General features: G+C 35.8%; 1 protein-coding gene across 1 annotated transcript in view; it reads left to right on the plus strand.

The window, feature by feature from the left end:
* Nucleotides 1-11,898, plus strand: part of LOC128985533 (insulin-like growth factor-binding protein-related protein 1) — a 71,023-nt gene extending 59,125 nt beyond the window's left edge. Inside the window, exons 3-5 of the mRNA XM_054405124.1 lie at nucleotides 696-840; nucleotides 4,193-4,336; nucleotides 11,706-11,898. Of these exons, the coding sequence (XP_054261099.1) occupies nucleotides 696-840; nucleotides 4,193-4,336; nucleotides 11,706-11,875 (459 nt within the window). The 3' untranslated portion in view covers nucleotides 11,876-11,898. The remainder of the gene's footprint in view (nucleotides 1-695; nucleotides 841-4,192; nucleotides 4,337-11,705) is intronic.
* Nucleotides 11,899-16,852: the final 4,954 nt, after the last annotated feature.

Here is a 16,852-nt window from a genome sequence, read left to right on the forward strand (position 1 = left end):
TTCTTTATTAGCAAAATTTAATTTCTTTTTCAGGGATTACATTATTGCGAGTTAGTTTTTTCAATTTCAAGTTAAATATTTATGAATTGTTAATATTTGTGAATTGTTAGTGAGAAGGATCACTGTGATAATTACTGAATAAAACTGAATGTTATATTTAATAAAATAGTTGAATAAATAATTAATTGTTGCATCATAAACTCTTGACTTGTTATTGTAGGGACACACCCTCATCTCTCTAGATATAAATAAAGGGAATACAATATCATAATAAGGTTTTGTTAAGAAACAACCCCACTCATTAAATCGGCTGGCAAAGAACCTCTCCCTGAAGATAGCTCATTGCTCTACAAAAAATAGGTAGGGTAACAAAAATAACTAAAATTTTTAGTTGGAGTGTTGTAAAAATGGCGCCCAACGTAGCGGCCGATTGACCAACGTAGTGTACGGATTAACCAACATAGTAACTTGACTAAACTAACTAAAATACATACTTTGAATGTCTAGAGTCTGATAAATAGGTTAATAAATAATAATGGAAGATAAAACCAGTTAGTATAAGTTGCGTTCTGTACAAAAATAACCAAAATTTTGAGTTGGAGTGTTGTAAGCCGTTATTGAGTTAAGAATGTGAAAAGAAAACTGCTTGCGTATTAACATTGACTATTGGATAATATATAGATTGCTCCATACAGGGTGAAACAGAAACTGTGTGCAAATGTGCTGAAGCTAGGGCTGCTTGTGGATCAGACAACAAGACTTATGACTCTACCTGCAAGATGATCAGATCAGAGAAAAACACCAGAGTCACACTTCAGCACTGGGGGCCATGTCACCATAGTAAGTACACTCTAGAAGAGAAAACCACCTGAGTCACACATCATCACTGGGAGCCAGGGCACAAAAGTAAGTAAACGCTAGATCATAGAAAAACACCAGTCACACTTTAGCCCTGGAGGCCCTGTTACCATAGTAAGTACACGCTAGATCAGAGAAAAATGCCAGAGTCACACATTTAGTACTGGGGGTCCTGTCTCCATAGTAAGTACACACACACGTGATCAGAGATAAACACCAGAGTCACACTTCTGCACTGGGGGCCATGTCACAATAAAGTACACACTAGATCAGAGATAAACACCAGAGTCACACATCAGCACTGGGAGCCATGTCTCCATAGTAAATACACACTAGATCAGAGAAAAGCACCAGAGTCACACATAAGCACTGGGGGGCCTGTCTCCATAGTAAGTACACACGTGATCAGAGATAAACACCAGAGTCACACTTCTGCACTGGGGGCCATATCACCATAGTAAGTACACACTAGATCATAAAAAACACCAGAGTCACACATCAGCACTGGGGGGGCCTGTCTCCATGGTAAGTACACGCTAGATCAGAGAAAATAAGCGCCAGAGTCACACATCAGTACTGGGGGCCCTGTCACCATAGTAAGTACACACTAGATTAGAGAAAAACACCATTAGAGAAAGTCACACATGAGCACAGGGGGTCCTGACTCCATGGTAAGTACACTTGATTAAAGAAAAACGCCTTAGTCATACAATGAGATGGGGTCCATGTCACCATAGTAAGTACACACTAGATCAGAGATAAACACGAGAGTCACAAATCAGCACTGGGGGCCCTATCACAATAGTAAGTACACGCTAGATCAGAGAAAAGCACCAGAGTCACACATCAGCACTGGGGGGCCTGTCTCCATGGTAAGTACACGCTAGATCAGAGAAAAGCACCAGAGTCATACATCAGCACTGGGGGGCCTGTCTCCATGGTAAGTACATGCTAGATAAGAGAAAACCACCTGAGTCACACATCATCACTGGGTAGACACACAAGCCTGTCTCCATGGTAAGTATATGCTAGATCAGAGAAAAGCACCAGAGTCACATATCAGCACTGGGTGCCATGTCTCCATAGTATTTAGACACTAGGTCAGAGAAGAACTATGTTTAGTTTATAGTTCACACTTCATAGTTTAAATTTTAACATAATTTGTTATTTTAAAGTCAAGGCTCTCAACATCTAACCTTTTTCTTTTGGTCACTTACATAACGTATTGATGTCAATAAAAACCTGGGTAAGCTGGATGAGGCTTTTGCCCTCCTTTGCTTACTTTTTGTTTTTAATTGATACAATTGGTTGAGTGCAGCAGTGAAAGACCACCCCTTGTGACCGTTTTGTATTAAAAAACATCACAGTCAACTTTTTGTTATGCTAAGCCAATATCAATAACGATCTTAAAAGTCACTTTGGAGCCTGATTGGAATCTACCCTGTTGGTTCAAGAAGGAAGTGTCAAACTTCTTTTTGGAACACAAACAAAATTAAGTGTTGAAATAAATCATTAAAGCTTCCCACTATTATAGTACAAACAAGCTCTCTTGTATTTGTCATGGTTCTTTGATTTGTATGTTAACTGCAAAATAATGTATGCACACTGAAAAATTACTTTGTAAATACTGTGTAAATTCACAGTAAAAATGTTTAGGTACAAGGTACAATTCTGTACTCACTTTGAGATCTAAATCCTAGCCAACAACTATTTAAACATTCGATAATTTACTGGACCTTGGGAATAACCAGTGTTAAAGACTGTTTCGGTCGTTGACTAGGTTTGGATAAATTTTCTTTACATTTTTTGAAACTATGTTCTCTGATAATTTACATAGTACGTAACGTTAATACATACTTTATGTGCTTGCTCGGAAACACAAAACAACATCAGAAATCACGTGAAACACAAACCAGAATTTGTCCACAGGATAAAGGTTACGGTAATTACTGGCTGAAAAGTGGTCATTCACTAGAATCTATGATTTGACGATCCTCAAATAGTTATTTTCATCATACACAGGATGTCCAGCTTCGACGTGATGATCTTGGACTTGGAAGAAGGGAGGGTAATGCAATTTTAAAATTCTATACAGTATCATCGGTCATTCACTGGTGTTCTCACCCTACTTGATCGATTTCTCAAAATTTGACGTCTTTCTTGAAATCATTATTTATTGAATCTTGAATCCAGAGCTTAAGAGAAAAAGATTGACTATAGATAGACCTATAGATAGAAAAGAGAAAATAATTATACCTTTGACTATTAACCCTTCCAGGGCTATGGACGGATATATCTGTCAATCTTTGTTTACTTTCCGGGCTGAAAACGGATATATCCGTCCTGAGAAATTTCTTTTCTGGGATAAAAACGGATATATCCGTCCAAAAAACTAATTGATATACAATGTTTATAATACGGTAATAAAAATTACACTGTATTATAAATGGGTTATTTTGTTTTTGTGATTGGAAATAATAATTTCCGCAGCTGTTTCGGCTATTTTGCTCCATAGAGTGTGCATGTGCATAAGTAAATATTGCTGCCACTTTGCACATGGTTGTTAGTGAGTGATGTTTACATTTTGTGTTTTGTACTTTTTTTTATGTTATTAAGCTAAAGTTACTAATGCAAACTATCTGAAATTTGAAGATGTTATTGAGATGCTTAATACAAGTATGTCTGAGAGGGGTTTTATACTTGGCAGTGAAAATAATAGTGGGGAATGTGATGGATATGATGAACCTTAAGAACAGTCTTTACGTAGTGGAATCTTGACGAGGAATGGGATTGAGGACATGGGAGCGGAACTGAGTGGTTTAGATTTACTTCAGAATGATAGATACATTTTTATGGATAAAAAATAAAACAAGGGAAGGAATAGTCTAAGCCAAAATTATACCTTAAACCAAGCTTTTATTAAGCAGAAAAAAACATACTAAAGTAAAGTTTGTTTGAGAAAACAAATAAACAAATTAAACAATTATTGAATCAGCTGCTTAATATAAAATTCCATAACAACTATTGATAAATCAGTAGTGAATCCTTATTATAAATACAACAATTGAAGTTTATTTCTTTTGCTGATCATAACAAAAACCGGATTATTTATTAAAAGAAACTACTTTTTCATACTGAGTAATAATAATTTATTTTATAGACGGCTAATATTTTGGGGAAAAAATAAGAGGAAAGCTGTGAAAATTTTAGTGATCTTGTTAGATGCGAAAATTGAACCCCAAACAACCGGTAACGATAGGTATGAGACATAAAGAATATAGAATCCCTGAGAATTATTAGCAGTAAATTGATATGAAGTTTTGTTGATCGACAGCTCCTCAGGTGACGTCGGGCCCTGAAAACAAATCAATGTTTACTGGTCAACCAGCTGTCCTGGACTGTGAGGCTAAAGGCTTCCCTGTACCCTCCATCACTTGGGAGTTTGTGAGTGGAGACAGCAGTGTCGTCGTGTTGCCAGGTACTACTACACATAGCCAATAAGCTTATGGATCTCCGTAAGACTTGCTAACCATATTCTAGCTGTTACTTTTCAAACCGAAACAGTTTGGACAACTGTAACATGGAAAACTTAAATATATAGATATGAATTTGAACGGATGGTGTTTTTGGCCTCTGGGGACATCAAAACAAAAAATTAAATCTTTCCCGGGTTCAGATCTTACCATAAGACCTATCCAGACGAAACCGTAAAAATTTCCAATGATCACGGAGGACATCATAATTGTTTAACTCAATAGTGGAAAGATTGTGGACATTTCCCACAATCGCGTTTTAAATGTTAACAATTATTTTCTCCACAAATATAGCATTGGAACTTAGAAGGCCCCTGGGGCAGAGCCCTGATGAAGTTTCATAGATTTATTTTATGCCAAATCTACTTTCCACGACCTGTCCAACAACACCTTGATCAAGGTGATTAGTTACGTGGCAGCTTCAAAACAATTTATCACAAAATTATGTTTGCCTATTATCAATATATATACAGTGTGTAAAATAAGTATTGGAACAAATCTGTATTTTTTAAACCGAAATAGATAGGAATATTCTGTTTGTAGCATTGATTCTTAACAATGGTTCCGCAATTTTTTACACCAAAATTTTTTTTTAACCCCTTTAACAGGTGAAAAGGGTTACTTATTTTTTTCAAATAGCAACCCCTATTGAGTGACCCCTCATTTTGAAGGGCTTGACAAAAGAAACATATTGACGCAAACCCAAAGTGAATATCTCACCACTAGCCAAAATGACAGATATTCTAAAACGGATGTTTTTTCACAAAAATCAAATTTTGGAATACCAAATTTAGGCTAGGGATGAAATATCTACCTCGGGTTTGCGTCATTGTATTTCTTTTGACTAACCCTTCAAAATGAGGGGTCACTCAATATGGGTTGTTGTTAAAAATAATAAATCACCCCCACCCCCTACCCTGTTAAAGGGGTTTAAAAATATTGTTGATGTAAAAAGATGCAGAACCTATGTTAACAATCAATTCCACAAATGTTTCTATCCATTTCGGTTTTTAAAATATAGATTTGTTTCCATATTTGTGAAATTGGTGCTTTTTTACATACAGTAAATCAAATATTGGAATACCTGCCATTTTGGCTAGGGGTACGATATCCACCTCGGGTTTGAATCATTTTATTTCTTTTGACAAATCCTTCAAAATGAGGGGTCACTCAATAGGGGTTTTTATTTGAAAAAAAATAGTCACCCCCTACCCTGTTAAAGGGGTTAAAAGGTTTTTGGTGTAAAACATTGCGGAACCTTTGTTAATAATCAATGTTACAAAAGAATATTTCTATCCACAGCCCGCCCTCACTAGTCCGACAGGTACGGGACTGACGTAGTGTTGGATTACCAAAAACGTCGGATTATCGAAAATGGCTATTCTGTAATGCGTTTGATTGCCAAAAAGATATAACTGCAGTCGGCGTTTCACCGCTATCTATTCTTTTAATAATCTCCCACTTCTCCGATATTGTTAAAGTTTTGCGTTTCCGTTTAACACCACTTGTACTAGCCATTTCACACAACTACTGTACACGAACACTTGCACTTATTAACAAAGAAAATACCACTGCACCGGGAAAGTGTACTGCACGTCTCGAAAGTCAACTGAACACTGAACGGAAGTGCTCCGACGGCAACGAGACGTGAGTCACAGTGTTTCATGTCACTGTGTCACTGGCATGATTGATTTTTTGCTCCCGTAGCGGCGCGTCGGATTACCAAGTACGTCGGATTTCGGATTTCAAAGCGTCGGACTAGCGAGGGCGGGATGTATTTCGGTTTTTAAAATACAGATTTGTTTCCATATTTGTGAAATTGGTGCTTTTTCACATACAGTAAATCAAATTTTGGAATACCTGCCATTTTGGCTAGGGTACGATATCCACCTTGGGTTTGCATCATTTTATTTCTTTTGACAAATCCTTCAAAATGAGGGGTCACTCAATAGGGGTTGTTATTTGAAAAAAAATAGTCACCCCCCTACCCCTTACCCTGTTAGGGGTCAAAAGTTTTTTGGTGTAAAAAATTGCAGAACCTTTGGTTACAAAAGAATATTTCTATCTATTTCAGTTAAAAAAATACAGATTTGTTTCAAGACTTAATTAACACACTGTATATAGAGGATATACAATGTTTTGGAGAGTAGATGGTGAGGTAACACGTTCGCTGCGGGTGGGTCAGTACTGACCCACGGCGATTGCATCGCCTGCAGTGCATCAATCTGTTGCTCAGTGCGAGCCTAGCGTCGGTCAAAGGTGGAACTATACCACGTTAGCATGTAGTGTGTGACTTGCTTTGTTCACCGTTAAGTTGGTTCCCGTGTCTCACTCCCACCCAGGCAGCTGGGTCGGTAATGACCCACGGTACTGTGAACGCCCCTCACTGTGCTACTTTTGTGTGCTTTATGACGTCATATTCAATTTCAATAAACTTTTAAACTATTTCATTTCAATAATATTAACATTTTAAATCTTTTATATCTTTCATCTTTGTTAAATATTTCCATTTTTTTACTATGGTTCTTGATGGGTCAGCACTGACCCATGTATATGACGTCATATTATGAAGTCATAATCAATTCCAATCAATTTATATACTATTTTATGTTGATTATTTTATGATAATGACTACATATATCTTTGGAACATATATTTTTAGTGATATAAATAATGTATTTAGTGACATTTCCATTTTTTTCTGACCCTGGCTCCTGGTGGGTCAGTACTGACCAGCGAACACATAAGACCAATAGAAGGGGTATCCTGGCCCTGAGGTGAAGCAGCCTGTTTCGTGCTCGTCCACGACAAAGATGGCGGCGCGGGGATGACTCACGCTAGTGCCGCGCGCTCAGCTACACCACCCTCAACTCAACACCAGACTGCTGTTGGAGTGAAAAGAGGTCAGCGGCCCAGTACTGCACGTGCTATATTCCCGTCTGTTTCCTCATATCTGTAATTTAACTTCTCTATCATTTCTTTTTACCTATGACGGATGTTACGTATTGAAACAGATGTTTTCATAGTTAAAGATGTGTTCTTGCGTTGCATATGGGTGTTACAACAAAGGCAGTATCGATGGAATAACCTTTCATATTATTTGCTTACCTATGAAACTTTCATAGGTAAGCAAATAAATACATTTTATTTTGCAAATGTTAAAACATTGCATATAGAGTATTCCAAAATATGTTGAGTACGGCAAATACTTCTAACTGATCACTGTGGCTAGCTCTTCTCTTCTAATTTTGCAGGGTTCCTTTAAATGAAGAGCTTCGATAGAAGTGGATCCTCGCCGTCAAGAGAAAGGACTGGCAACCAAAAAAGCACAGCCTGTTATGTTCAGCGCACTTCCGGGAAGAGGATATTGATAGAACATCAGTGTCATGCGTCCGGATTCGACCAGGCGGTATTCCCACGATTTTCCCAGCCTTCCCACATGCCTGTACAGTAAAGGAACGTCGGCCTTTAAAAAGAACTGTCCAATCCGAGGTAAGCACACAAAGTCTTGTTGTGTCCCCAATAAAGAGATTAAAAGTAGAATTGAATAAAGCCAAAAAAGATCTTTCAACATACCAAAGAAGGTTGAAAACAGTCAAACAGAATAACAGAAGGCTAACCAAGAAGGGGGCAAAATTGGAAGAAATAATTCTTGTTTTAAGAAACAAGCTGAACTTCCAAGAAGAACAGTGTTCTCTGTTAAGTTCAATTTCCGAGGGTTCTGATTGTTTAGTAAAAAGGGCGTTAGACAAGAAATTGAATCCTAAACTAAAAAAAGCTTATGATGAAAAGCTTAAGTCGTTTGCCATAACTCTTCATTTTTTGTCCCCTAAAGCCTATTGTTATATAAGAAAGACTTTTAATACTGCTTTACCACATCCAAGGACACAAAGAAATTGGTATTCAAGTGTACAAGCAGAACCTGGATTTTCAACTGAAGTTTTTAGAGCTTTAAAAGAGCACAGCAACAATGTAGATGAAGCAAAAAACCCATATGTTCTCTAATGCTAGACTGCATGTCCATAAGAAAACAAATTGAATGGGACGGCAAACGTTTTCACGGACATGTTAACTTAGGCAATAATGTTGTAAGCGAAGATTCCACTATAGCGGCATCGGAGGCTCTTGTTTTCCATTTGGTGTCTATCAAATCTACATGGAAAATACCTTTAGGTCATTTTTTCGTTGCATCAACAAACGGTAATCAACTTAGTAGCTTGGTGAAACATTGCCTTAACCTTTTGAGCGATTCAGACGTCAAGGTATAGCATCTTTAACGTTTGATGGTACTGCGTGCAACATCGCCATGGCCAGCAACTTAGGTTGCTCTATGGATGCAGAGAAATTGGTTCACTGGTTCCCACACCCTACAACATCTGAAAGAATAAATTTTTTTTTAGATCCATGTCTTATGCTCAAACTCGTCCGAAATACGCTGGCAGACTACAAATTGTTTATAGACCCAACTGGCAAGCAGATAGAATGGCGGTACATTGAGCAATTACACGCTCTTCAGCAGCAAGAAGGACTTCATTTAGGCAATAGATTAACTAAGACTCACATAAACTATACCAAACAAAAAATGAAAGTTAAAGTTGCTGCTCAGGTTCTTAGTTCATCTGTTGCAGACTCTCTTGAATTCTTAGAACAAAAGAATGTGACTGGATTTGAAAACTGCTCTGCTACAATTGAATTTGTACACACTTTCGACATGCTTTTTGACATACTTAATTCAAGGAGCATAAGAGCAAAATATGCGAAACAGGCATTATATCCAGGTAATTTTGAAAAAAACTCTGCATTTTTGCTAAAAGCAAAAACATACATAGCTAGTCTAAGTCAAAGATGATAGCAACAAAGAAGGAACAAAATCAATATTGGAGTCCAAGCGGAAGACAGGCTTTCTTAGTTTCATAGTCTGCATTGATAGTGCAATAGCAATGTACAATCAGTATGTTACAGGAAAAACGCTTATGTATTTACCATTATACAAAGTGAGCCAAGATTATCTTGAGCGTCTTTTTGGCTACATTCGGTCTCGCGGGGGGGCACAATAACAACCCGTCGTGTAAACAGTTCACTGGTTCATTTAAAAGAATTCTTTTGCACAAAGAACTCCAAGAATCTAACTTGGGGAACGCTTTAGTCTTGAGCAAATCTTTAATTTTTCAGATAAACAAAAACAATTGTGAAACTGCTGAAATCAACTCTTCAACGCCTAGGTGGAGATGTTTATAGATGAAGATGAACAATCTTTGTTTATTGACGATGAATCCATTGAGAATGAACTCATAACACCTATCTTGGAATCGACTTCAAGCATAACTTGCAATATTGTAGAGTATATTGCTGGCTATGTCGTAAGATCCTTAAGGAAAAAAATTGTTTGTAAAAGCTGCTCTGACCTGTTAGTTAGTAATGTAACTCATGCTAACACATTGATTTATTGCAAGAATAGAGGCGGACTCGTCCAACCTTCTGATGGAGCAGTTAAACTGTGTTTAATGTGTGAATCTATTGTAAAGTTCTTTGTAAATACTAATCATATTACACATGTAAATATTATTGTAAATGCTATGACTTTGAGAGTTTTGGAGAACTGTATTGGAGTAAATATTTTTCCAGGAGACCACGGTTTGGAACAAGAGCCAGACCAAAACCACTATATTTTGCTTATGAAGGCCTTATGTAAAAAATATTTAACCGTGAGACTTCACCATTATTTAAAAACTGTAAACGAATCCTTCAACAAAGTAAAAGTTAGGAATCACTTAACCAAAGCAATAACATTCCTGGGGCAGTAGGAAAAAGTAGGGAGTAAAGCTTATTGAAATACATCAATTGTTCTAAACTGTTTTGTAAACGGGACATTATTATTGTATTACTATACATTGCACATGTACTAATTGTAATAAAGGATTGTGAAATGAAATAAAAATTGTTTAAAATACCTGGTAGTAGCTATTTATCCTTGTGTTTTTAAACATTAAGTTTCATATTAACAATTTTATACGGCTTTTACAATATTTTGTATTTTAAATCGTATTTCCTTTCAGCAATTATGCCTTAGGCCTGCCTATAGTTGGTTTTTCACATTTTTACTAGGATTTCTAGTAAATTAATACATATCTCTGTAATCCAGCTACTAGGAGGTCACGAATTGTGGATATTTATAGGGATGCACTGTGGATACGATGTTCCCTGGTGTGGATTAACGTCCGCACTAGTGAGTACTACGACTATCCGCAGTACTATCCTGATAATTAGACCAATTCGTAAATTACAAGGAAAAAATGTGGTTCGGATTCCACTATAAACTGTAGGTCCCTTAGTTGCCATTAGCTGTATGGGCTATTAATTAACAGCTGTGTCTAAGGAACATGTCGACCTTAGTCACTAACAAGACTACAAGATCGCGCCACTCATCCTACACTCATCCTTCACTCATATTTGGGTTAAAATACGCACATAGTGGCGTCCCCATCTTAAATAATTGATAAAATCTGGTATTATGTGACAATCTTTCTACTCTAAATTATTTTATTCTTTGAAAAACAGAAAATAAGTACAGATACGGCTTTGTGAACCCCTATGCGTGAGACGGCTGACGACCGCGCGCCGTCCGGTCGAAATTTAAGTGGACTTAAACCTAACTTTGTGACCAAAGTATAAGCCGTAGATTAAATAAAAATCATAAAAAAATCCTTCAGTTACCCCTGTAAAACTTTCTCGCTTTGATAACATCTCTGACCAAAAAATAAAAATTTTGGTAGCCGACTTACTTTTCTATGTCATATTTTGATATTCACTCAAAAAATAATACTTCAAACGACTATTTTAAATGTATACAGGTAACAATGAATTTTTATAATGCTACTTTTATCGTTAGAAACTTATAGTGCCGAGTAAAAGTATAATCCATGCCAAGTTTGAAATTTATATCTCAATCCTAAGTGTGTCAAACAGCAGTTTATTCGGAGAGCGCGCATTAAAATTTTCCGCTCTCAAAAACACGATTTCGTCTTTCTATCCCCTACTTTAATGGCGGCCTTTGCCTCACCTACCGTAACGCTGTACTAGTGCATATGCCTCTTCTATTGGTCTTATGTGTTCGCTGGTACAGACCCATTAGTATGACATCACTTTTTGACGTCATATTCACTTCCAATTATTTTAAATAATATTGTATTTCAATAAGGACACAAAAAGGAATGGTATACAACAATAAAGTTCTTTAGCAATACGATTCAATTTTTTAATTTCCTTTAGCAGTGAACGTGTTTTAACATTAGTCTGATTGAGACACTATTACAGGAGACAATCCCTTGGTGTCAGTTCAGAGTAGAGGAGGGCCAGAGTCACTAATGGTGTCATCCTGGGTACAGATTCAACAAGCTCGCAAGTCTGACTCTGGGACCTACTCTTGTGTGGCTTCCAACAGTGAGGGAACATCTAGAGCTGTGGCCCAGCTCTCTGTGCAATGAACACTGACCGTGGTTTACAGTTTGAGTTTATAAAAAAAATGTGAACAAGCCTTGGAATAAGCCAAAAGAGAAGAGTTATGAACTATTATACAATAAAGTGAAATTAGTTTAGTGGAGACCAAAAATTGGCTTTTACTTTTGTATGTTTAATCAAGTTCTAAAGGAAGTTTCAAAATAATTATCAGGATTTGTTTGTGCTTTATAATGAACTTATTGTAAAACTTGCAATTAGAAATAATTTATCAAACTTAAGATTGATTCTAAAAGTATTCTACAGCCTATAAAAACTTACTGAGCTAAATCTATTATCTTCGACTAACGATACAACTAGACATTCCATCTCCATTGGACAGATTGTGCTGATGTAAATGTTGATTGATGAGATTAATAATGAGATTGAGATACTTTTGTTGACTAATCATCTCCAATTCGGCTGCTTGTTTGTTGATGGATTCCTTTAGCTTGAATTTTTTATTTGCCTTTTCAAGTGCTGGATTAGAATCTTCTTGTAATTGAGCTGATAACTTTTTTCAATTATACCTACTACGAGTCTGTCACATATTAGTTCATATTTTAGAATGAACAGTGTTCTACCATTGAACTTATATGTCTGCTAGAAATGTATAAAATAGTACATGGTTGATGAGATCTTGAATTAAATTTAAATTTTACCCTTTTAAGTATAATGTTTCTTTTCTCTATAAAAATATCCTTAAAAGCTTTTGTCACAAATTCATATGAGGCTTCATCGGCTACTGAGAGGTGCACCGTTGTTAGGATATCATCTTCAGAATCAGGTCCCATGTAATGTATCAGGTAACTTACCCCTACTTTTCTTCAGGTCCTTTTATTTAGTCCTGATCGATGCATTTCCGAATCTTTCAAATCGCTTGCACCAAGTTTCCCACTGCTCATGTTTGAAATCAACAGGTTTTGGAGGCTGAAGTTCTATTTTGGTGAAGTCTTGGTTCTAGATTAATTTCTGCTTCTAATGATTGATTTGATTTGATTTGATTTAGACCTAGCCTATTTCTAGTTGATTTGTCTTGATTTGTTTGTGGCATTATAAAGAAGATTAAACCGCTGCCACCATGTCAAATGATGAGATTAATAATAAGATTGAGTAAGATTTTTGTGACTTGTATTATGAATTAAATTATTTAATAAACTGAATTAAAAGTAAACAGTACCTGGGGCAGAGCTTTGCTCGGGTAAAATCATGAGTATATCTGAGAATAGTCTTTAATCAATGTAATTTATGAGTGAAAATTTAAAAACGTACGTTTTCAGGAAAAGCACTTTTAAAATTTTTTGTTCCGTTTTTTGAAACTTTTTTTATTTTTTTAATTTCATTGACATTTGAAGTTTCATAAAATGTCCATGGTAACGCAATATCTTTGGTGATTTTTTATTAATAGAGCATCTTTGATGGAAAAACACTAAATTATGTCACGACCATCACGGACACAAAACTGAATTTTAAAAATAGTTAATATTATTTTTGTAACTATGTTTTGCTATTAATTAATTTACTTTTATGACCATCATACAATAAACAGCTCACTAAGCTTTTGGTATATATGGTCTTTCTAGAAAAAAATAAAAAAACTCAAAAAGTTGAAAAAAGCCAATAAAATCTTTTTAAGTTTGTATAACTCCGAAAAAACTTACCTGAAACCCGAAAAATCGTTATGTTTTTATAGAAGTGTACTTCTTTTGTGTATAAAACATTGAAATATGATGATATTTTAATTTTTGAAATTTTTATGATAGAAATCATCAACGTGATGGTCAGGGACAAGCGGTACGGTCGTGAATTGTCTGAAAATTTTTAAACCTTTGTAAACAATCCTTCAACTATACTGTTAGTTATAATAAAAATATGTGTTTCAATTGAACTAAACTTTTCAATTTACAATGATATTTAAGTTATTGTCACGACCAAACACAGTATAATCCATAAGGCTGGATTGGTCGTGAAAAAACCCGCGATGGTCGTGAAACTTTGGTCGTGACATTACGTGTTATTTGGCTCTGTTCTGGCGGTAGCCCTGCACCTCATGTTCGAGGATACAAAGTGGACTTCTAGGTTAATGTAGCAATATAAATATCATATCAACAAAAATTAACCCCACGTCTACTTCATCAAATGACTATGTATGGTCATGGACACACCAAAATTACAAAAAACACAAAATTACCTTTATTAATCTTGTAACTACTTCTTTCAACACAAAACGACCGGCACAACAAACTTGACGTACACCCCGAACTAGTCTCTAAAACGAACTGACGCAATCGACGCCAGGCTTGCCACTGTCGTGATCCAAAGTTGAAAATTTTTGCCAAATGGTCGTGACGCCAAATCGAGGGACAGACTTATTTTGTCATGGTAGTCAGTTTGCAATGACACTAAAATTATAATATGCTCCTTTTTTGTAAGTTTAATAACTATTGATGACATAAAAATATGGCTTGATATATTTCGGCATAAATAATTAGTCTAAAAACAGCGTGAAAGTTGGAAAATGTACCCAAGGGACACGTCATGGTCGTGAATTTCGAGACTTTAAAAATACGAAAAAAATACCTAGAACCTATTTAAAACCAAATAAATGTGTGTAACATGTTGCCCCTGTCCCAAAAAATATTAAAATACATAATAATAAACTACAAATCCAGTATCTACGAAGTAAAAGGCCAGGGACATGAAAACGTACGTTTTTAAATTTTCACTCTTATCCAAATATTTTGTAGTATAACTTTGATCTGTTAAAATATGTCAATTATAGTTGGGACTTGATAAGCAAAGTAATAAATATTTTACAGACCATAAGACAATTTTAAAACGTAATTTAACACAAAGATAAAATCTTGTAGACGGGTAGATTTAGCCAAAGTAAACCTCCAAGATAGAACAAATTGTAACAAAAGGTTTTCAACGGTTTTTGGTAGTAACAGGTGTAGTAAGTGCCAGAAAAAAGTCTCACAAAATCAGACAACCGGAAGTCAGGATTTTCCAAGGTAAAAGGGGAGGCTAGGCTTTGGAAACAACATAACTAGGTGGTCGAAGGTAATAATATTAGGACTAAGCCAATCGCAAATCTCACTATGCCAGGGTCGCTTAATCTCTTGAAGGTGCCAACAAACAAAACTACTCTTTCATCACTAAAAAGTTGTAATGCTACTTTCATTGCACCAAAACCACACAGCTCAATGTATAACCAACACGGTATAATCAACTCATGGATTGCTGGCTCAGTGTTGGCAGCGCGGCCTAGCTTCCCCCACCCCACCCCACTGGCAGAAGCCGACACAGCCTATACACTTACCGTTATAAAATGCACCTTTTGAAATATCTATACTATTATATCTTATAGTGTCTGTCTGTATGTCTCTATTACTAATAGGCACAAAAACTATACTGAACCGACTGGGCTTTAATTTTATTAAAATATCATATTAAGAATGACTATTCACACTTCGATACTGACCGTGGGCTTTGACCCTTTGGCTTTAAAAGTTCTGATGTGAGGATTTTATAACAGTAAATGTTGATTGGTATCCATGGCTACAATGAGAACACTCACAATGTTTACATTTTTACTTTGACTTTTTCTTTAATACTTTTTCAATGAAATGGCGACTATACAAAGTAGGTATTTTAAGCCAAGTATGAATGGAGATGAGTGTGGGATGAGTGGCGCGATCTTGTAGTATCGTTAGTGACTAAGGCCGACTTATTCCTTAGACACAGCTGTTAATTAATAGCCCATACAGCTAATGGCAACTAAGGGACATTTCAATGTAAACAAGAAGAATTGCCAAATTGCATATTTCACAATTTCAGACAGCTGATCAAATGAAATTATATTATTTTACACAACTATGTGGTAGGTTTATTTAATCTAAAGCTGGGTTTTCCTAGACGTGGAAGAGGAGCGCAGAGAGCAGAGGGCGGAGAGCGGAGGGCGGAGAGCGGAGAAGTGGTTAACATGGCGTTTCGCTCCGCTCCTTAGAAAACAGTAACATTAAATTACCTAAGACAAGAGGAGTCCGCTCTCCGCACTCAGCTTCCACGTCTAGGAAAACCTAGCTTAAAACTGTACAATATTGAACATCCCATTCAGATTCGGTATTATCAAAATTCTCTTTGTTAACTAGTGTTGGCGATGGTCAATACTAGCTTGTGTTCTTCAAGTTAAGTTAACTTTTAATGATGTATTGTTATTTTATTTGCTTATTGTTCAACTTTCAAACAGATTGTAAATTAAATAAAGTAAAAAAAATTAAAATTAAAAAAATAATAATAAACGTACAAAAACACCTAGATATACTTAATTCTTTGTTCTTTAAGCTTTTAAAATGGGCTAGAGAGAAATTGAGAAATTTTGTGTTTTGAGGGTCAAAAATGAGTAAACCCCATTTTTACCCCATAAAACACCCCTAACCCTGTTCCCATGGTCCGATCATGCTGGTTTGTGAACTCATTCAAGTTACACATTTAAACCACATTTCATAAAAATTGGACAAAAATGTATCAAGTTATTGCGTTTACGGACACATATATACATCTATAAATATACATATATATACAGAGTGGAACGAAGTTAGTGTTGAACATTTTTATGTGTTTAAACTACCGAGTGTTACTGACAAAATGGCACCAATTTATAAGTTTCCATACCCTCACAGGTAGGCAGTAACAGACAAAATAAGATTATTTCAAAATATTTGTATTTGCTTAGATAAAGTGACCATAAAGAGCAATAAACATTGCTTTTATTTCAACGTCATTGTCATTTTCAAGATCCTCATTAAATTTCCAAAAATAATAGTACAAAGTCAACAGATCAAACATCTGTTTAAGCCCTTATTCTGCAATGGAAGTTTGAATTTGTGAGTTTTGAGAAAACATCATTCATTTTCACACAGGCATTCTATAATACTCTGGACTATACAGAGTGTCAAATAGCA

Source organism: Macrosteles quadrilineatus, unplaced genomic scaffold (genome assembly GCF_028750875.1).
Source record: "Macrosteles quadrilineatus isolate MER2022 unplaced genomic scaffold, UCM_ALF_1.0 Scaffold_1__1_contigs__length_201487025, whole genome shotgun sequence".
NCBI lineage: Eukaryota > Metazoa > Arthropoda > Insecta > Hemiptera > Cicadellidae > Macrosteles > Macrosteles quadrilineatus.